Source organism: Apium graveolens, chromosome 5 (genome assembly GCF_009905375.1).
Source record: "Apium graveolens cultivar Ventura chromosome 5, ASM990537v1, whole genome shotgun sequence".
NCBI lineage: Eukaryota > Viridiplantae > Streptophyta > Magnoliopsida > Apiales > Apiaceae > Apium > Apium graveolens.
The window spans coordinates 41,382,887-41,406,928 of record NC_133651.1 but is presented as its reverse complement, the minus strand read 5'-3'; the positions used below and the strand labels follow the sequence as shown (position 1 = coordinate 41,406,928).

Sequence of the window (24,042 nt, the reverse complement as noted above, 5' to 3'; positions counted from 1 at the left end):
TTTTAATTGCAATTTTCTAATCTTTACTTCATCTATTTTTAACTTTATCCTGTGATGAATGTTTTGATTACAATTATGGTCAATAATAAATTTTGTTGATTTGAGGATGGAATACTTGAAGCACAGGTTCCTGCATCAGAACCTGTGATAAATGAAGCTGAGAATGTTACTTCTCGGAAAGAAAAAGCAGCTCAAAGTTCTGATACTTTGACAAGGAAACTTGTAAATTCTGATACTGCAACAACAACTCCTTCTTTGGCAAGGAGATTGAAGAAAACGAAGGCTAGTAGGTATTTGGCTAAATCTTCATCAGAAGATAATGAAGAAGAAGAGGAAGGGGATCAGGAATCTCTGATCTCACAAGAACCAATCATTATTGAAGCTCTGATTTCTTTAACTTAAGCCACAAACACTGCTACTGATACAGTGGTTACCCCTCCTGACTCTCCAATAAAAGCTACAGATGATGCTAAAGAACAAACTGACAACTCTGAAATAGATATTCACAATTTGAATATACCTAAAGTTCTTTATCTGGAAGCTCCAACTACTGAAGCTCAGCCATCTACAGTCAAATCTCCAATCTTAGATGCTGAGATACCATCTACATCAAAGAGACCAGCTCTGGAGATAAATTCCGATGATCAGAATTTAGATGATGTTATTCTTGAATCTCCAGTTGCATCACACACTCTTGTACTATCATAAAATGATGAAACTTCCTCAAGTTCTGGAGACAGTATTTTTGTTGAAGCTCCAGTTCCTATTCTGGGAAAGGAAGCTTTAGTGAAGAAATTTGTTAGACAAGATGCTCCCGTACCTTGGGAAGAAACTCACAGGGGAGTTGAGTGGACCAAGAAGTAGAATGAATCAGATTTTATTCCATGCACCAAAATTCTGACAGAGCATGTATCAAAAGCTGATGAATTATTATCAAATTCTGATTTCAAGACTCAACTCAAGGTTACAGCTATGAGTACAAGAAGTCTTCATGGTCTACATTCTATTACTCATGCTAAAGTTGATACACTCAGGGAACAAGCTGATAAGCTAGATCTATAGCTCAAGCTTGACAAGAATAGGTATGTTAGACCTACTCTTAAGAAAATTGAAGCCATTAAGAAGGTTCAAGAGGAGCAACAGACCTAAATTGCTGAGGTTCTGGTTAATCAAGCTTCTCAGAAAGCTCAATTGGATGAAATCCAATCTTCAGTTGAACTTCTTCTCTCTCTCTCTCTCTCTCTCTCTCTCTCTCTCTCTCTCTCTCTCTCTCTCTCTTACTTCCTGATGATGCCAAAAAGGGGGGAGAAGGTAGTTAAGTCCAAATGCTCACCTACTCAAGTACTGAAGAAGAAGGATGATAAAGGTGATGACCAGGGAAACTCTGAAAAGAGCAAAGGTCAAAGAAAAGTTCAAGAAAAATCTTCTATATAGAACAAGTCAAGTTCTGATGTTGTGAATGCTCAAAGTCTGAAGTCAAGTGCTGATAAACAAAGTCTAATGTCAAATTCTGATATTCTGATTCAGTCAGGATCAAAAGACTCTCAGAAGTTTATGCAAACTCTGAAGCTAAAAGGGAAGCAGACTATTGTTTATTACAAAGATCCTAAAATCCAGACACTTCATGAAGAGATAACAAGAAGATTATTTCTGAAACACAATCCAGGAATGGATTTAAAAGCTCCCGAGGAGGAAGAAGCTAGATTTGCAACTGAGAAGAAAAATCTTAAGTCGAAAGCTTCTGATGCAAGGAAACCTCCAAGGCCTAAGGAAAAAGGCATTGTGATCAAGGAAAAGTCAAATTCTGAAATTTCAAAGTTCAAGACTAGATCACAGACTGAGAGTGATCCCAAAGACAAAGGGAAAGGAAAAGTTGATGAACCAATCAAGTCACTGGAGATGAAAATTTCTCAAGTTCTGATGAAACTAGTATGCAAAATGGTTCAAGTAACTGATGATAATCTTGTTGAAGATGAAACTGTTCAAATTCTGAAAAGAAGACAAATAATTGAAGAATCTAAAACAACCTCTGACACTGCTCAAGTTGTTCAGAATGAAGGACATCAAGCTACAGAAGAAATAGCAAATTCTGATCAAGTTGATTTGAATAAAATGACAATTGCTGATAAGAAGAAGCTGTTATGGAAGAAAGCTACTCCAGTTGAACCAAAATCCAATCTCATGATTAATCAACTCGCTACATTTGGGTTGAGAGCCAAGCAACCTAGAGATAGAGCTAGATTAGGTTCTGATGAAGAGAAGATTCAAACAGGAGTAGAAGTTACTCTAAGAGATCCTTTCATGTTGAAAGATAAACCATATGAACAAATCAAACAAAAGCACCTTGACAAGGTGTTGTCTGCTCAAGTTGTGATATATGTTCATGATAAGGAGAATCTAAAAGAGAAATTGATCTTATTTCTCAATGATGGAAGGACTTATAGACTAGCTGATACTGATGTACTAAAGTAGTCTGTCAGAGAGCTTCAACATATTCACTATCTTCTAGAAGTAAAATATGATGTTACGAGAAGATGGTCAGAATACATTTTGAAGGCTATAAGAGATCTACTCAGAATCTCTGGTACAAAGACTTCTCATTACAGTCCAATGAGAACTGAAGATGATGGAAGAGAAATTCCTATGCTGAAGAATTCTGCTAAGGTGGAAATAATTCTGAAAGGAAAATGCTTATGTTATAATAAAAACTCTTCACATTTTAAAGTTATCAGACTTGGTGATGGACTTGAAAGAACATCCATTCAAGCTCTCAGAACAGCCATTTATCAAATTGGTGATAGTAAAGAAGAAGAACTGATGCAGGTTAAAACACAGTTAGTTGAAGTTCTGAGGAAAGCTGAAGATAAGCTGGTGAAAGATTTTGTTAAGAATCATTATGGATTCAGATTGATCCAGTAATGTTGGTAAAGCTGGATGTTCTGTAAGTTGTAATTGATAGTCTTATTAAACTCTTATTGCATTTGAACATAAATGTTTTTGACATCATCAAATCTATTAACTTGTATATTCTTGCATAATTTACAAGTAAGGGGAGATTGTTGGATATATTTGAGATGTCATGTCTAATATGTTTCATGTTTAGTTTTCAGATCTTGACAAACAAGAAATATCAGTTCTTACTGGAATCAGTACTTACTGGAAGTCAGGATTTAATATCATATCAGGACTTAAGGTCATATCAGAACTTAAGTAAGGGAAGACTTACAGTTAAGGAAGGAAGCTGATTAACAGTAGAAGATCGACACTAATACAGAAGAAGATATGCAAGGAAAGAGTTAGAGGACTTGAAGAATTATATAAGATATCTGATTAATATATTTTAGGAGACAGAATTATATTCCATATCAATTAGAAGTTATCTTGTAACTGTGTACTATATAAACACAAACATAGGTTTACACTATATGGGTTATCATTATAGAGAAGATCATACATTGTAACCTAGCAGCTCTCGTGATATTTGTTCATCACTGAGAGAGGACAGTTCCATTGTAACAGAGTTTATTATATCGAATACATCTGTTTTCTGTTACTTGTGTTCTAAATCGATTTGATTGTATTCAACACTGTATTCAACCCCCTTCTACAGTGTTGTGTGACCTAACAAACTATTATATTATCTTCTCGTAATTCGTGTAACCAAAAGCGCTGAGCCCAAGACTGTATTTTTAAAAGCCCTGTTTTGATATTTATCCTAAAACCGGTACTGAATTGGATCAATTCTATTAATACTTAGCGATTAAGTATTCTATTTTTATATCCTATATGATCCAACGGCGTACAAATATTCCGTAAATATAAATAGCCCTTACCGTATTTTATTTTGTACAGATAAACACAAATAATTAGTAAAATTATATAATTATCCAGAGAAATCAGTAAAATTCATAGTGTTTTTCGTAATCAAACCAAGAATCGAAGGCGTTAGCGAACTCGGACTTTGGCGCGTGAGTAACCAAAACGAAGCTCTTGAAGTGTAGAATAAAGTTTCATAATCCATATCACTGCAAAATCATCCGGTATTTTCTATATTTTTATTAATTTTTAAATTTATTTGGATTAAATTTTGACTTTTTGATTTTGATGTTGTTTATGTGATTTGATGCTTGCATGTTATAGATCATGAAATTCTGGTCAATTTAGTATATTATATGGTGAATTTTGAGTTCAATAACGTAGAGAAATTTGGGTTTGATTTTCGAATTCAAAAATTAGGGTTTATGAACCATGAATGTTCTTAATTGAAAATTAGGCGTTTTTGATTCAAGAGTTATTAGTTGAATTGATTTATACCATTAAATAGATCGTAATGAAAGGAATTGAATGGTACTAGTTTGAAGAATGGAGGGTAACTGGTTGAGCTCGCTGGAAAATTGAAGGCGGCGGCGTAAAACTTCGGCTACTTTTCTCGGACAAAATCTGTGTTGTTTGTAAATTATGATTTCACAATTGTGTTCCTGAACTCGAGTAGAATAGATGCTATTAGTTTGGTCAAGTTCTGTGTAGTTTTACAGGAGGCCAGAAAGCTCGGTGGTCGCCTTTAATGGCGACCGGCCGTGTCGGGAATAGGGGGCGAGGAGATGGTAAAATTACTATTTCATCCATATGTTTTATACAAAAATACATTTTTGTCCCTGAGATTTTCAAAAATTATAAAAATAATATTTCAGTTTTAAAAACTTTAAAAAATTGTATTATCCCTTTTATTTAATTTCATAAAATTATTTTTATTATTTAAAAATTCTAAAAATCTTTATTTTAATTCCAAAATTTATTTTTAATTCAAAAATTAATCTGAATTATTTAATTATTTAATTTTAGTTAATAATTAATTATTTATTTGGTTAACTAATTTAAATATTAATTGATTAATTAATTTAATTAGTTATTAATTAATTTTAATTGATTACTTAATTAGATTTAATTATTTTTTTGATTAAAAAATTCTGAAAAATAATTTTGAGCTTTAAAATATTTTTTTAAATTATTTTCAAGGCTCGATAATTATTATTAAATGATTTTAAATCTAGATTCGGGTATTCCAACCTTGTTAATTATTTACAAAATGATTATGTTACCCGTTTTAACTACAAAAAATGTTTAAAAAATTATTTTTATCGAATACCTTACGTGCTATGTGCTATGTGTTATCTGATTATTGTGTGATATGCCTATGTGTTCATTATTTGACGATTTTAGTCATAATTTTTAATCCGTACGTCGGATTTGGGTGAAACGAAGGATATATAGAAGCATGTTACGTCTATGTGACGATTAGAATAGGATGAGAATGGGTATTGATAGATACTTGTGATGTATAACAGAGGAAGCGAGGCGTAGAAAGGGAAAGCAAGTGGTCAGTGAATAGAATCGATAGATGAGTGCAAGTGAAGTGAAAGTTAATCGAGATAAGGCAAGTATTTCCGACCTTTCTTGTGATATGTTGTAAGTATTTTGAGTAGTTCTTGTTTCATTTTGCAAGTGCTCTGAATTACGTAGCCCTAAACCCTGATCACATCATGAACCGTAAGCCTTATTATGTGTTAACCATTTATTGTTTGATTCTCAGATACTAAACCATATACATACGATACCACTCCACAAATACATATACACTATACACCAGTCACCGAAATGGATTTGCTTAACATATAAACACTCATACATTTTACAATATCTTGTAATATCAGAGAACCAAATCTAGTATAACCATTAAACCATTGTTCATCTATTACTTGGTTCATTTCCAGGATTGAAGCCATTCTTCACATACACCTTGATACAACCTTGCGATACTCATGAATTTCCTTATGCTTTGAGACGAATGTCTCATCCATGTTGTTTAAGATTCTGTTGTATTGAATTATATTATTTATCATATAGTTATTATTGAATTGGATTTTTTTTCTAAAATATGGACCAGATTCGTGGTCAGACCAGATTGGTGGTCATATTAGGCCAATGTGTGCCTTGGATCCTGTATATAGAGCAGAGCTGCGTGCCTTGCTTGAGATTAGTGCGTGACTGATCAGCAGCCTAATCTTGGTTTTTAAAATTAAAAGTGAATACCCAATTTTAATCATTTCTTAACAAGAACTTGATCCTTTTAAATCATTTCATTTGATCATTGTTTAATCTCAGTACTGTCATTGTGAATTGCTGATCTAGTTAGCTCGCTCTTGCAAATCTGTTTATGTTCTTTTCCAGTTAAAAAGGAAACTGTTGGTAGCAAGGATCCCCGGACCAGTGCGCGAGCTAGGATTTTAGGTTGAGTTGGATCAAGCTAGCAGAAGCGTTTTGTTTTAAGTTTTGAGTTTAGTAAGTTTGTAAGAATATTTTATTATCAGTTGTAAGTTAAACTAGTTGGGATTCGGTACGTTGTAATGTAATTAATTTTATGGCTTGTGTTCATACTTTAACCTATTACGATCCGCAGTTGTGTAAGGTAGGGTCATTGTATACTTAATTTCATAAATAGGTTTATATTGTGTGTGTGTTGTGAATCCAAAACTTCTGACCAGGGTTTGGAGGGCATCACAGAGGTTGTTATTCCCCTAGAGATCACCAATGGATCGCCTAGGGTCGAAGCTTATGAACCACAAACCAATAAAAAAGGCACGAGGCCCACTCTCGATCTCATTGACGAGGTCAGAGATGAGGCCAACGCCCGCAATACAGAGCATCAACGAAGAGCCTCCATCTATTATAACAGAAGGGTAAATGAAAGGTTCTTTCAGCAAGAAGACTTGGTCTTAAGGAAGATTGAGGCGTCAGGAGTCGGGGAGATAGGAAAGCTAGCCCCAAATTGGGAAGGGCCGTATAAGGTCAGGAAGACATTAGGACGGGGATCCTACAAGTTGGATACCTTGAACAGTGATGAAGTGACTCACACTTGGCACTCTTCAAACGTGAAGTTTTATTATGTTTAGGACATTTATAACGTGTTCCTAGTACTTAGTAGTAGATATATGAATAAGGTCGACGGAACCATCTTATGTAATGGTTGAACCCATTTTTTCGAAGATATTATCTATTTATGCAAGTTTATTTCTATCATCTTGTCTACCTATTTATTTAAGTATGAGCATTTAAAGAATGCAAGTCCCGAAGGACCAAATGCCGAAAATGAAATACAAGTATAAAATAAAATCAAATGATATGTATAAATAAAGATCCCAAAGGATCACAAATTAAGTCCCGAAAGACCAATAGGTTACAAACCAACATAGTTCAAATAAACAAGTTCTGAAAATATAGCCACATGTGCCATAAATCCATGCAAGGCTATCGTGTATCACTCCTTAGAAGAATCATCCTCCTCGTCATTCCCCTCCCCCCGAGTGGCCTCATCTTCCTCTTCATCTCCATCTTCCTCCGAACCGGCCTCAGATGAAGAACTGCTGCTCCCTGGAACCGGCTCCCTGATCTTCCCATAAAGGCAGCTTCAGAGTTAGGGCTTACCTTGGAACCAGAACCCCCGCGGTTTGAACTAGATCGAGACATCTGGCGGGAAGTTGAAAGGATATCTTCGATATATTTTTTATTTTGGTATTTGTACGATTAAACATAAAATTAAGAATACGTAGATCCTCTCCATTAGTACATGAATTTAATTGATCCAAATCAGAGTCAAAAAGTCAAACTAGCAAAATCATGTCTTTTAAACAGATAAAACAGATATTCCATTTTTGAAAAATATCAAAACTATATCTTTATGGAATATATCTCTAAGGCAATATGATCAAAGAAGAAACATCAAGATATGATATTTCTTAGATCTGTGTTGCAACAGAAATATAGCAACAAGCTCGAATAAGGAATATTGCAGAAATATTCTTTAGAGGTCTCGTGCTATATCAAAAATATTTAACTCTTCACTCCAAAATATATCTATACATATATTAAAAGAGTTTTTATTCAAAGATTATTAATATTCAAGGTCGGAATATTAATATCCAGTTCTGCAACTCATTTATGAATACTTACAGTAATTTTCTCCAGTTTCGTAAAATCAGCATTTCTCGGAGAAAATTATTCAAAAATACTCAAACACATTTCCTATCATCCAAATATATTTTATATATTAGAAAATATATAATAAGTATTTATACAAGTCAAAACTTTGGTCAAAAGATCCATCTCCTTTATTTCAAGACCAACGATATTTTTATTCGGAAGAAAGGCTGACAAAACAGTTTCATTTTTAGATAAAATACTTCCACATGCTAGAATGACTTGAAATTTGGTATGGATCATTTAAATGGTATTTTCTAATTATGGTAAAACCTTGGTAGCATTCAGAGATTTTTGTCCGAGCACAAAAATCGAGGCAGTTGGTCCCACAGTTGATCACGTTTTACCTAGTTACCATTGACTAAAGTTGACCAAAATTTGCAGGACATCATTTAATAATATTTAGGTAATTATCATAGTTTTTATGATATTTATTTAAGAGTTTTTGGGGTGGTCATAATTAATGGTGCTTAATCCTTAATTAAAGTAATTAAAGAATGATTAAAGAAAAGGAAAATATATATTTAATATATATATATATATATATCAGATGATATTTGAATGAATACTATCTTGTGCTTCCTTCCCACTTGAAAGGAAACACAACCTACTTGCCATGTCATCAATCCATGTGATACACTCCATCCACCATTCATTCCTTCTCAAATCTCCACCATTCAATTCACCCAACTTCTCCTATAAATAAACCCCCACCCCAACCCATTTTCTTTAAGCTAAAGAGCCACAAAGTTTCTGGGATTTTTTCAAGAAGTGCTTCTCTTCATCTCTTTCAAATTCTACACACACACTTCTTCTCAAAAACCTCCTCTCTCTTCTATATACTTACATATATACAAGATTTTTGAAACCCAAGCTTAGCTTCACTCAACCAAGCTTTATCCCAACAAGTGAGCTCATCCACTACCACTTCCCGGCCTCCCGAAGGGCTACCCAAGTTCGACCAAAGTACCAAAATCCTGCCGAACCTTCGGTGAATTTTTCTGGCGAGCTTTTCCGACCATTTTTCAAAAGTGGTTAGTTTTAGATTCTTATTTGAGTTCTTTGTATTTAAGTTTGTACTTAACTTCTATACTTCATCTTAAGCTCTAATACAAGCTCTCTAATAAAGGAAGTTCTCGGGGAGAACTCAGATTCGAACTCGGAATTCGAATAAGTACTTGATCTTTATAAAAATCATTCCAACGAGAAGATCTAAAAAGAAAAGTACTTTATCTCCGAGGGGAGATTATATTTGACACAAGTACGAGTTAGCCAATTATTTCTTGCACTTTAATTGGATCTTGTCTAACATTCATTCATGCTCATAAAATAATTAAGAAGTTTAAGTGTAATCCCTTCTAGCATATTTATTGCTCTCCGGGGGATTATTACTTGTCTCATATAAACACTTCGTAATTTGTCAAATCTTAAAACGGATCATACGAGTTAGACAATTACTTAACGCTCTTTAATTGGATATTGTCTAACTAATAACGTACATATACAATATTACGAAGTAAAAGTGTAATCCCTTCTAACATCTTTAGTGTTCAGGGGGATTATAGCTTGTTTCATATAAACTACTTCGTAATCATCCGTTATTTAAAGACGAATCAAATCCACGGTTTAGCCAATTATTTTCACGCTCTTTAATTGGATCTTGGCTAAAACATATCGTGTATATAAATAATTATGAGACATGTTGTATAAGCCCCTTCTAACATCTTTCAGTGTTCCGTGGGGTTATTATTAGATATATATAAACTACTCGTAATTATTCATCTAAACTTCAAAAGCACGATCTTACGCAAATTACTTGCACTTCTATTATTTGGATCTTGGCTAAGAATCATAAAACTTATACAAGTGCTTGAAGTTAAAAGTATACTTTGACCACATAAGTGTCAAAACATAAGTATACTAAAATCCTTAAGCCTACGAGCGTAGAGGATAAGTTATAATTCTGAGATTGTAACTAAAGTATTCTTCGATTTATAAATACGTAATCGAAAGAAGAAGAATACTAAAGAAGTCATAAGCCATAAGTGCTTAACATAAAAAGGGACTTCTCATATTACTCCACAACTTTATTAAATCTATAAAGGAGTAATTATAAATATACTTGGACTACCATTTATTATCCTAAGTCAAGTATTTTATTCAGTTTTAATATTCATATTTGAATATTATATTATTTGTGGGCTAGTACCGTAACATACTAGTTCAAACCATCTTTTCTATACTTGGTTTGTTTAGTGGATTGTCTTATTAGTTTTGTAGTGAGGTGAAGTGATGTGAGGTGATTCTCGTTCTAAGACCCAAGTCCTAGACGTACTAATGGGGAGTTAGTAGTCTTTGCACCGTGAAGAACAGGAAAGACCCAAGACCGGATCACTAAGATCCAAGACCGACAAAAGCTAAGGAAGCCAAGTCCACACAAGGGCTCTACAATAACTTTGAAGAAATAGCGGGAAGTTATTGTCTAAGATAAGTTGTGTAGGTAATACATTTATTTTGAGGTGGTGACCCTTGTGTTACGCACCAAGACAAATACTTGTAAAGGGTGTAAAGGCTTCTCCGCCTACTAAAGGAGCGAATTTATTATAAAGGAAAATCCTGAGTCCGGGAGAGGAGCTCGGGGACTTGAGTAGGGGTGAGCGAATCTATTAGAGGTTGCGCCATCGCGAACCAGGATAAAATCACCGTGTGGTATTTTTTTTCCTTGCATTTTATCTTCCACACATATAAACTGCATAACCACTCAGTAAAGTTTTAAAAAGGGATAAAATATTTTTAAAACGCCACAACAATTTTTAAATTGGTAATTAAGCTATTCAACCCCCCCCCTTCTAGCTTAAAATAGCCCTCTTACGGAACCTTACAGAAGTCTCGGGCACAGACCTGGAGGCCTGCCCTGATGGGTCCATAACAGGAACCTCCCAAGGGCAAGTGAAGAGGCTTGGATCGACCACATCCTCAGACAAGCTTTATCCACTCCATATTTCTCCTCCTTATCTCTTTCGAGTGTTTTTTCTCTAAGACAACAACCTTGTCCTCTGCTGGGAGAAGAAGGTCCGGAGGAGTAATGCAGCTCCTTGACCACTCAAGAGCTAAGGCCGAACTCCTAAACACCAAGTAGTTGGTGGAGATGCCCTATGAAGGTTCGAAGGGGATTTTCACACTTCCATAAAAATCTCTAAGCCTCTTCTTATCGGAGTCAGTGGCCTTAAGGAAAGCCGGAACCTTGGGAATGCAGTTAGTCTTCTTGGCTGCTACTCTAGCCATCCTTTCCATGATATTGTCGCTCTTGTCAATCATCGCGTCCAGGGCTTCAGCAGCTAAAATAAAACAAAAGAAAGGTGGATATAAGAACAAATTTGAGACAATATAAAAATGAATACCTTCTCTAGAGAGGCTGCTAATGACAGCCTCGACGAGCTTGGTCTCCGTGACAAACTCCCAATAAAGGGTTTTTCCATTATCATCGATAAGGCGATCACTGTTGTAAAGCTCGACATCTATAAGATGAATGATGTAGTGGGCACTGTCCACAGGGCAGCTGAAATCGCGCCTGAAGTATACCCCCAGTCGCCCTCATTCCATTCCAAAACTACAAACTTCTTATTTCAACCATGAATAGAGTCACCAAGAGAATGCGTGTTCACGATATGAGGAACACGGGGCATGTGTTATAGAAGAACCCAACCAGGTCTATTCAAAGGAGATACCTTCAATATGAAAATACTTCGGAACATTGGGACGTTCAATGGAATACCCAGGTCATTACACCTCAATATGAAAATGATAATGAAAGCCCACCCATTGGGATAGAGCTGGCACGGGTGAACCTTCATCGGCAAGGAGTCTCGGGATGAAAGGATGTAATGGAAAGTGGAAACCTTATCCCGGATTACAGGGCTTCCTTGTACACATATAACCTGTTGGTGCTCAGATTACAGTTCCTCTTGTTGGGATTGGCCTTGCAAACCTTTATGCATTCAGACCAGGGGTAGCTCGACCGAATCTCTTCGACGTCCTCTTCTCAAAAACGCTCTTATGCTTAAATGCATCAAAATGAACGGTTCTTGGATACTAATCAGACCGCTCATCTAGCATACTCTTTAAGATGTTAAAACAACGATTAAGGGAGTAAGGAGAAATGAATGCCTTACCTTTCAATGAACGGATTGTAGCTCTCTTATGCATCGCTTCCATGGCTGAGGTGGAGGGCTTACTAAGACCTTGAGACATCTTGAAAGAACTTGAGAGAAGATGAGAGCTTCTGAAAACTTGAGAGAATTTGAGAAGTTGAGAAATGAAAGTGTGAATGAAAATGAGCACTTTTCATCTTCTTCTATAGGAAAAGAGGTACCTACTACAGCAGGTCATAACTCTGCCTGCTTCGAGTTAGTAGGTATCTCTCGAAAAAACACCAAAAAATGGTAAGAAAAATGATTAGGAAGATAGAGGAAAGGACATAATAAATGAATAAAGCGATGCACAACGTCACATATCGTACACCCTCCAAGAAAAGCCCGGCTGGGGCTAAGCACAAGTCGTTATTCTTCACTTGGTGATTAATTACGTTAATCACTATGATTAGTGGAAACCACGAAGATTATAGAAATATCAGATTCTTAATCTAACATCTATGGCCATCTGTAGCCATGACCCGATCACGGAAATGTTCTGAAAACAAGTTTCGTGAAGAACAGAGCATTCACGAGAACAAGAACAGAACGTTCGCTAAAAAAGAGTAGAACGTCCACCAAAAAAGGGTAGGATGTTCACCGCTACAAGATCGAAGAACGTTTGCCTCCCATTCGACCAGGACCACCATGAAGGTGGCTCCATGACCGACCAAGAGAAATTTTGGCCGAGTCGGCCACATGGAGGCCTTATGGATGACCAGGAACTCCTGTAGGTTTGATCCAAAACCTTTTAAAGGTTTCCCGGTGGCCTTCCTAAGAAATTTCCTGAAAATCTACAAAAGTTTGGAGAATAATCGCCTCCCAGTCGACCAGGACCACCATGGAGGTGGTTCAATGACCACAAGAGCAGGATTGGCCGACCAGGCCACATGAAGGCCTTATGGCCGAACAGAAACCCCTGTAGGTTTGGTCCAGGGCCTCCTGAAGGTTTTCCAGTGACCCTCCTGTGAAAAAGTTTGGCTCTCAATGAAAACAAGTTTCATAAATACTAGAACGTCCACGAGAACAGGTTATATGAAGTACAGAACGTTCAGTAGAACAAGTACAGAATGTTCAGTAGAACGAGTATAGAATGTTCTAGTGAACGAGTACAGAATGTTCACTGAAACAAGAACAGAAGAACCACGAGGGGCTCTAGGACCACTATGGAGATGGCTCCATGGCCGATCAAGAGTAGAAAGCCTAGCATGCCACATGAAGGGCTTGAGATTGTTTTGCCATCGAATGACCAATATTTTGGATAAGAAGTCTTTACGCTTATTGTACACTAGCTTAGGACCCGTGCGATTCACGGATTATTTTCTAATTATCTAATTTTTTTAATATAAATTGAATTGGATTTTTTAAAATATGAAATTTGTTTATTTAAAATTTTTATATGATATTATTTGATAATAAGTGTAGATATGCATATGTATATATAGATATTTTTATTTAATGGTATTTTTTTTAAATAGTAATTAAAGTTTGTAGTATTATTGTTATTTTTATGAATGTTAACGAAATATATTTATTTTTTAATTTTAAGGATTTTTTTAGCTCACGTCAATAGTATAAGAATCACATTGAATTTGATTTTAATTTTGTTTTATGACGAGACTCGTCAAACTGACCAAATTCAACTAATTATATTTAGTTTAATTTTAATTTTATTTAAAGTCAGGTCAATAATATACTTTCATTTAACTTAGATAAATATGATATAGTATTTTGTTTTAGTTGGTTTAATTTTATTTTAATTTTAATTTTATTTTACCGTGCATCGGCTCTTTAAGTTTTTAGCCTGAATGAATAATATATATTATCTTGTTTTAAGTCGACACTATTATACATATCGATGAATTACAAGTTCAATAATATAACTTTTGTAGCAGAACCAATGGTATTTTTTATTTAATTTTTGCCCAAAGTCTATTATACCAACCAAATCCAACAAATTATAGTACTTAGTTTGATTTTAAATTTATTATAATCCCGACGAATAATGTAATTTTGTTTTCAATGAATATTGTATATTATTTTTTCTTGTTTTAAGACCATTATACCGACATACGAATTAAATCTATTTAGATTTTAAAAAAAGTAATATGAATAACATAGATGCAAAAGCAATCTCGTGTATTATATAAAACCAAGTACGATACCGACTGCTTGACTATCAAATTTTTAATGTTTCAGCATGCAATCCGTGAATGTTTTGTTTTTTATTTAAGGAATGTTTATTAATTTAAAATTGATAAAAAAATTAAACTAAAGTTTAAACAAATAAAAATATATAGGGTTTCGTTTGAGTTTTTTTCTGCTCAATCTTAAGTTCTATAAATAAGAGTTTGGTGATTTTACGGCCTACACGAAATAGCGTTTAATTCAACGATGGTTTAAAATTTTGTCCAACAATAACAATTATCCAGAAATTGAAGAAAAATATTGATTATGTTATATATAATATAATATATAAGAGACATATATAAGAGACTTTGAGAGAGAACTAACTAATAAGAAAAGAGAACATCTTATTCTTATGTACATAACCATGATACAAGCAAGCCTTATATAGGCTAGTAGGATGAATGTTACAAGAAAATGGAGAGACAAAAGTCTCTAATTAATGTAGGCATATGAAAGACCAAAAGTCATCTACTAATTACATAACACTCCCCCTTAGATGAATCATAAAAACATCATGCCTCGTTAAAACCTTACTAGGAAAAACCCTGTGGGAAAAACCCTAGTGAAGGAAAAAGAGTACATGTGTTAAACGAGTAATAAAGAGGACATTATATCTCCCCCTCATTTAAACATGACTATGAAAATCAACATAGATCTCAAAATTTACGCATCCCAATCTTGTGTACCAACTTCTCGAAGGAAGATGTAGGAAGTGCTTTTGTGAACAAGTCTGCTGGATTTTCACATGATCGAATCTGACAAACATTAATTTCACCCCTTTGTTGAAGTTCATGGGTAAAGAAGAACTTTGGATCAATGTGCTTTGTCCTATCACCTTTAATGTAACCTTCTCGAGTCTGAGTGATGCATGTTTCATTATCTTCAAATAAAACAGTAGGACTTCCTTTATTGACTAAGATACCACATGATTCTCGAATATGATGGACCAAAGACCTTAACCACACGCATTCTCGGCTAGCTTCATGTAGTGCCAATAATTCAGCATGATTCGAAGAAGTTGCTGCTAGAGTCTACTTTGTAGACCGCCAAGATATTGCAGTATCACCATATGTGAATACGTAACCTGTTTGAGATCTACCTTTATGGGGATCAGACCGATATCTTGCATCTGCATAACCAACTAATTCCATTTTTGAGTCTTTAGAATAAAACAAACCCATATCCATTGTTCCTCGAAGATATCTAAATATCTGTTTCACACCGGTCCAATGTCTTCGAGTTGGAGCAGAACTATGTCTTGCCAACAAATTAACTGAAAATGCGATATCAGGACGTGTATAATTGGCAAGATACATTAGCGCACCAATGGCACTAAGATATGGTACTTCAGGACCAAGTAGTTCTTCTCCTTTTTCTCTTGGGCAAAATGGATCTTTTTCTTTTCAAGTGATCGCACAACCATGGGTGTACTGACAGGATATGATTTATAATAAATCTTTTAAGGACCTTATCAATATATGCAGACTGATGGATAAAGATTCCTTTTGATAAGTGTTCAACTTGAAAACCAAGACAAATTTTTGTTTTGCCCAAGTCCTTCATTTCAAATTCTTTCTTTAAGTATGCAACCATCTCATCAAGTTTGGCAGGAGTTTCAATGATGTTTAAATCATCAACATAAACTGCGATAATTGTGAATCCTCCTTTTGTCCTTTTAATAAAGATGCATGGGCAAATGACATTATTAACATATCCTTCTTTTAGGAGGTACTCACTGAGACGATTATACCACATTCGACCAGATTGCTTTAACCCATACAAGGATCTAATCAACTTGATTGAGTATAATTCTCGGGGTTTTAGATTACATGATTCAGGCATTTTCAATCCTTCAGGAATTTTCATGAATATATCATCATCAAGCGATCCATATAAATAGGCAGTCACAACATCCATTAAATTCATTCGGAGCCCTTCCAAAATTGATAAACTGAGTAAAAATCTGAATGTTGTTGAATCCATTACCGGGGAATAAGTCTCTTCGTAATCAATTCTCGATCTCTGCGAGAAGCCTTGTGCAACAAGACGTGCCTTATATTTTACAACTTCATTTTTCTCATTTCTTTTACGCACAAATACCCATCTATATCCAATGGGTTTTATACCTGCAGGTGTTTGGACAATAGGTCCAAAAACTTGGCATTTTTCAAGTGATTTTAATTCTGCTTCAATAGCTTCTTTCCACTTTGGCCAATCATTTCTTCTTTTACATTCATAGATCGATCTAGGCTCATGATCCTCGATTTCCTCAGAAATGTCAAGTGCAGCTGCATATGCAAATATATCATCCATGACAATTTCTTTTCTGTTCCACCTCTTTCCTGAAATGACATAATTTATCGAGATCTCTTCATTGTCAACAATTTCAGGTGTTTGATCATCCTTGGAAGACGTCTCTTCAGTGATAAATTCTATGATGCCATTTGATTGTCCAACTTCCTTATCAAGTTTCCTTGTTTTTCTTGGAGTTTTATCCTTGGATCCAATTGGTCTACCATGCTTCTGGCGTGCTTTAGACTCATTTGCTAGCATGATTTTATTATTTTCTTCAGGAAGTTTAATCTTACAAGGAACATTAACAGCTGGTATATGTGACTTTGTCACATTCTTGACATCAATAAAACCATCAGGCAATCTATTTGTGACTTCTTGTAGGTGGATAATCTTTTGAACTTCAAGTTCATATTGATTTGTACGAGGATCATAATGAGACAGGGATACTGCATTCCACAAAATTTCTTGCTTTTCTTTTTCGAATTTTGTCTTATCTCCCCCTAATGCAGGAAAAACTGTCTCATCAAATTGACAATCGGCAAATCTTGCCGTGAATAAATCACCAGTCATGGGCTCCAAATATTTAATAATTGAGGGAGAATCAAATCCAATATATACCCCTAATCTTCTTTGGGGTCCCATTTTTGTTCGTTGGGGAGGGGATATTGGAACATAAACTGCACACCCAAAAATTTTCAAGTGAGAGATATTTGGTTCTTGACCATTTACTAGTTGTAGTGGGGAATATTTATGATAAGAAGTCGGTCTTAACCGAACTAAAGAAGCCACATGTAAAATCGCATGCCCCTATTTAGAATTTGGTAAATTTGTTTTCATAAGTAATGGTCTTGCAATTAACTGTAACCTTTTAATGAAAGACTCAGCAAGACCATTTTGAGTGTGTCTGTGGGCAACAGAATGTTCCACTTCAATCCCAATCGACATACAATAATCATTAAAAGATTGGGATGTAAATTCTCCTGCATTATCCAATCTTATTTTCTTTATATTATGATCAGGAAATTGTGCTCTTAATCGAATTATTTGAGCAAGAAGTCATGCAAAAGCAACATTATGAGAGGACAATAAAGTAACATGTGACCATCGTGTGGATGCATCAATGAGTACCATAAAATATTGAAATGGTCCACTGGATGGGGTAATAGGTCCACATATATCTCCTTGAAGTCGCTCCAAAAATTTTGGGCAATCGATTGCAACTTTCACAGGAGATGGTTTTGTTATCAATTTGCCTTGAAAACAAGCAACACATGATAAATCTTTGGACAATGGAACAATTTTGTTTTTGAGTGGATGTCCATTTGAATTTTTAATAATTTTTCGCATCATTGTTGAACCCGGATGTCCTAAATGATCATGCCATATAATAAAATTTCTCAGGTCAACAAACCTTTTATTAATAGTCATATGTGACTCAACTGGATTTATGAAAGTATAATATAATCCAGAATTATATGATGGGAGTTTTTTTATCACATGTTACCTTCCTGATACAATAGTCATGATACATAAATATTCATTTTCATGTTCATTTGTTGTCTCAATATGATAGCCATTCTGGCGTATATCTTTAAAAGTCAAAAGATTTCTTTTTGATCGGGTGGAAAACATTGCATTTGCAATCAATAAACATGTACCATTAGGTAGCACTATACTTGCTTACACTTTTATAATCTTGTAATCGCAAGTGTAGCCAATCATAGCGAGCTTTAGGAAGTATCACCATTTTCTGGTGGTCATATCTTTCTTTGAGATCCTTCCAAAGAGTTGATGGATCTTTAATAGTCAGATATTCAGTTTTCAATCCTTCATCAAGGTGATGGCGAAGAAATATCATGGCTTTTGCCTTGTCTTGTTCAGAGGTTTTATTTCCCTCTTTTATGGTGTCACCGAGACCCATTGCACTAAGATGGATTTCAACATCAAGAATCCATGTCAAATAATTTTTACTGGTGACATCAAGTGCATTGAACTCAAGTTTTGTAAGATTCGACATTATCACTAAAAACAAAAGAGACCAAATTATAATCGTCATCAATATTTATACATCAACTCTTTGGAAGGACAAAATAGCAAATAATAATCAAAAGAAAACAAGTTATCAATTTATCTCGTAAAGTAGTGAATTAATGTATAACTACTTAATTTACTACATTTATTTTATTTTATTAAGTTCATATAATACAACAAGTTGTGTTGTCATATCTGCCAAAGCAGAAACTTGCTCAAGCATAAAGGAACTCAAGGTAGTAACGACCAAATATGGTATATGATTATCAAGATAAACTTAAGCAAGCAAGTCTGAATTTCTATTGCAGCCTCAATTTATAATTTAAGAATGCTAGGAATTTTAAATACATGAACAAGTAGGTATCAAAGTACAGGGGTTAACGATAGATATTTACACCATGTGTATTAAGCTAAGTAGTACAAGCAAATGAATACAAATTTTACTCCGCAACTAGTAATACATGACTTAAAAATTGTACTGGAAGACTTATCAAAAACAGTTGGTTAGGTGGCAGAACACTAACATCAATAAACAAACAAAAGTTTAAAGTTGATTTTTATTAAAATAGTCTTAGTTTACATTTTGTATACCAAGCCATGCATGAAAATAAGTACCAATATTACGACTAAATGCTAACAATTTGTAAATCACATAAAAGAAATTTAGGAGTTCAATAGTTTAGTGCTTGTGCGTAAAAAAACAAAAATGCAGAAGTTTCAAAGAGAAAGCAACAGAAGCAAAGATAAATAGTTGGCATACTTACAACACCTAAACAAGAACAAAAGAACACTATAAATGGAAATTTTCCCTTCTCCCCTTTTTATACTATCGTGCTGATAACGTGCTATATATAATATAATATATAAGAGACATATATAAGAGACTTTGAGAGAGAACTAACTAATAAGAAAAGAGAACATCTTATTCTTGTGTACATAACCATGATACAAGCAAGCCTTATATAGGCTTGTAGGATGAATATTACAAGAAAATGGAGAGCCAAAAGTCTCTAATTAATGTAGGCATATAAAAGACCAAAAGTCATCTATTAATTACAAAACAGATTATGAATATTGCACTATTATTCTATTCAGGAATGATGCCTACTTCTTTTTAGTTTAAATTATTGAGAAGGAATGATATTTTATTTTATTTAAAATAATTATTTATCATTGATTCTAATTTATTTGTTTTTAAAATTCAATGGTTATGATCAATTTATTTAAAGATGTAACAATACTTATTAAATTGGTTGTACATGAACCGTTAGTTACTAGCAAAAACTTGAATAAGATATCTTCTTATACATATTATATAATAATGATATAAAAAGATATAATTTTGTGCCCTGCATATTTATATAATCTAATACTTCTTCCCTCTCATGTAATATGTCATCTTTTGATCATTATTTGATCAACTTCACCAAATTTTGACCAATAATTCAGAAAAAATTATACATTATTTTTATAAATTGAGAAATATATTTTAAATAGGATTAGATATATTTTCTAATGACGTAATTTTTGAAATTTATTTAATTATATAAAGTATATTTGAGGATAAAGTTTAAACAATTTGACCATAAATTAATCAAAACAGGAGAGATGGTATGAAATGGAGGGAGTATTATTTAATAATAAATTAAAACCTTAAATTTCCAGGTAAAATCTCACACTGTATTATATTTATATAATTAATAGATCAAGTCGTGCTTGGCGACGATATTATAGATATTATAATAATTTTTAGAGGAAAATGTTCCTAAAGTTAACTTTAGAAAAATTATATAAAGTCGCTAAAATTTTGTATATAAAATTTGAATGACATTTTGGTAATAATAGAATTCACCCCCATCCTATTTATAAAAATAACTTTAATTTTATATAAAAAGGTAACTTAACTTTAGGGAATTATCTAAAATTAACTGTTGAAATATTAAGCCCAAATTATTAAATTCTTTAAAATATATTTTTATATTTTTATAAATAACATATTATATCATTAACATAAAATTTCATCAAATAACGTTTTTCAATTAGTCGCCATTTCGTTTCTTACTGTTTAAAACCCGTGCGATTCACGGATAGCACATATCCTTTTTAATAATCTAAAAAAAATTTGAATTAAATTCTTAATTTTGTTTATTTAAAATTTTAAATGAAATGATAATTATATTAATACATCTATATATTTATATTTTTTTAGAAAAGTTAAACCCAAGGTATCAGGATAAAATATTTTATTATAGCGAGTTTATTATTTTATTGATTGTAAAGCCCTCAATCTCGGGGTTAGGAAATGAGGACCCACACACCTTTAATCTAATAATTAAATAAGCATAAACCCCGATTAACTACTAACAGGATCAAACAAGATAAAGTATGAGACAAGATTACAACTACCAATCATAAAATATAACTTACAACCCCAAAATATTATTAAATAAACATAATCGATTCTGGCTTGAAACCGACAGATAACCCATTGTATCTTTACAATTCTCTGGCTAAGCGCTTGCTCACTCAGAAATACCACTACCTGTTCTGGCAACCGGAAGCCCTCAACACGATAGGGACCACCAGGTACGCTCTTACGAGCAGTGCGCCTAAGCCTGACCATCTTCTTGCTTAACTGCCATGGTTAGATTGAAACAAAACATATGAGTATAAAACTCAGCAAGTAACTATAAAGCAGTTTTACGATATGAAATCCATAATATACTTTACCAATCTCAGGGCATTCTACTTTATTTGTTCTAGGTGGCAGATTTCCATCTTTTGGGTTAAGGAAGGGTTATGAAGGAAAAATGTGGGGCTTTCAAGAAACAAGGCTCAAAGCAGGGTGAAAGCCGACATTCATCACAAATCATTAAAGGATCAGAACAGATCTTTCATAAAGGAAAGCAACAGTATTTCACTATATGAAACCAATTATATGATCAACAGATTAGGATCAGGGTTCACGAGCTTTAAGCTTCACAATATCACAATCAACTCTTTCAAAGCGATATAAACCATTTTCATTTCCAAGAATCAATTACTGAACAGGATGTTTCAGTTCCATTTTAAATAATCAATATAGAACCCTTGATTGGATCACTTTATCTTTCCATTTCATTATAATACGGGTGATCAGCCCTTACCGACCTCCATCCGGTCTTTAAGGTACCAATCGGCATAATTTCAGCCTTAGATTGGACTAGCCCCGCTAGCCTCTTACCATGACTGGACTAGTCCCACTAGCCTCTTACGTCCCAATCCAATCCATCAGGAATTCGTTTGGAAAACCTTGAGTTGGAAAAAGTAGGTTTTTTTAAATTCATTTTATCATTACCAAGAATATGAAATCATTCAGACTCTTTCGAGTCAAAACTCATTCTTAATTCAAATTTCAAGAAAACAAAGTTAAGGAAGTGATTCAAAGACAAGCAAGGAACAACTCTAAGGATTATGAATCAGTGATAACAAGGTACTTAAATCAGAAGGATCAATATATGTTTCAAGGATCAATAGGGTGATCAAGAAATAAGGTATTATTAAAAAGGGTTCGTAAAGGTAATTATAGGGTTCAATATAATTCATGGCTTAACAAATAACTTGAACAAAAAGGACAGGTTACCAAATGGTTGAATCAGTAAGCTTATCAATAACAGTTTATCAAGATCAAAAACAGGGTATCTCAAATCATTAACAGTTCCATACTCTACATGGTATGAACAATAATCTCTCTATAACTATTCTCACAAGTAATGAGAGTTACTTGCCTGAATTTTCTTTCCTGAAGGTTGAACTACTGCCACGTAGTATACCCTTTCCTTTCCTAGCCTGAATGCCCTCACACTCCGAATCTACAATAAAACCAAAATCTTAATCAGTTTCTCAACTCTCGTTCCCGGAACGATTACTCAATACGATAGCTCGATTATACCCTTGACTCGAATATACGAGTATAGCTTATACACATAAGCACACATCACATCACACGTCTTATACTTTACTCTTAACCTTTACACCTTTATATACTCGACAATCGATTTATAAACATCCTTATCTCAACTCGAAGTGAAATCATACTTTGTATTAGTACACATAGCTCTTTATACTTAAAATTCTTATACATAATAAACAAACGACAAAACTTACAATAACGGCCCTAAAGTCATCTTTAAACCAACACGACAACCATAGTTAACACAAATCAATCACCCCCTTTATTTTATACTTTAATTAGAACGAAACGTAGCAAATCAAGCAAAATATTACATATAATCCTTAACTAATCTTCATGATCATTTCAAGTACTTAAATTAGAATTTGACCTTTTTAACTACTATAAACCATTCGGCCATTCTACAAACATCACCCAAAATCAGGTAAATTTTCATACCAAATCCATATAACATATAACCAATCAAACATTCACTTAATCCAACTTAATCTTCTCATAAAAATAACCATATCATTCGGATTTTCAAGAATAACCAACATGCATTCAATTTTTTATCTCATACATAGCATGCAAGCATCTTTCCATGGTTTAATCCTAAATTCTAATGAATCCAAGCAAGAATAACACACCAATTTAATTCTTCTTCCTTTATCAATTAAAATTCGAACTAAGGCAACCTATAATCTCATATTTATATTCGAATTTCTCATCCCTAATTCCATTAAACACTCTATTTAACTTATCATTTTCAAAAACCATCAAACAATCATTTTTATCAACTATAATCAATCCCTTTTTGATACACCAAAGCCCTATGCGGCTTTTACATCAAATAAATACATGCATGGTCTAATTTAGCTTGAAATTCATCTAATCATTCAAATCAAATCATAATTCATAGACTTAAACTTCAACAACTCATTCCTATTAAGCAATTATCAACTTAACTTTTAGAAATCAAAACCCTTTTTGAAATTCAAACAAACGAAGCATGCAAACACCAAAAATCAAGTTTTGTAGAATTAGAGTTCAGTTTTACTATCATAACTCACCACCGGTTCACCGGAGTTCATCACCGGTGGCGGTGGTTTCTCGGTGGTGCCCCATTTCGGGGTTTCCAACCTTTAAACCTCCGATTTATGCACACACAAGGCATATGCAAGACTCATTTAGATTTGAAAATCATTTTTTAATCATAAAATCACCTCCTTAAGCACATATTGGATCATATATACATACGTACACACGCATCAAGCATGAACATACACACACACACATCGAGCTTGCATGCAAGTGGATATACACACATGCACACTATAATACCTACTTATATGTGTTTATCAAGAGATT

General features: G+C 33.8%; 1 protein-coding gene across 1 annotated transcript; it reads right to left on the bottom strand.

The window, feature by feature from the left end:
- Positions 1-18,369: 18,369 nt before the first annotated feature.
- On the bottom strand, positions 18,370-18,726 carry LOC141659999 (uncharacterized). Its single transcript, XM_074466954.1, has one exon. The coding sequence runs from the start codon at positions 18,724-18,726 to the stop codon at positions 18,370-18,372; it is 357 nt and encodes a 118-aa protein (XP_074323055.1).
- Between the last annotated feature and the right edge of the window lie 5,316 nt (positions 18,727-24,042).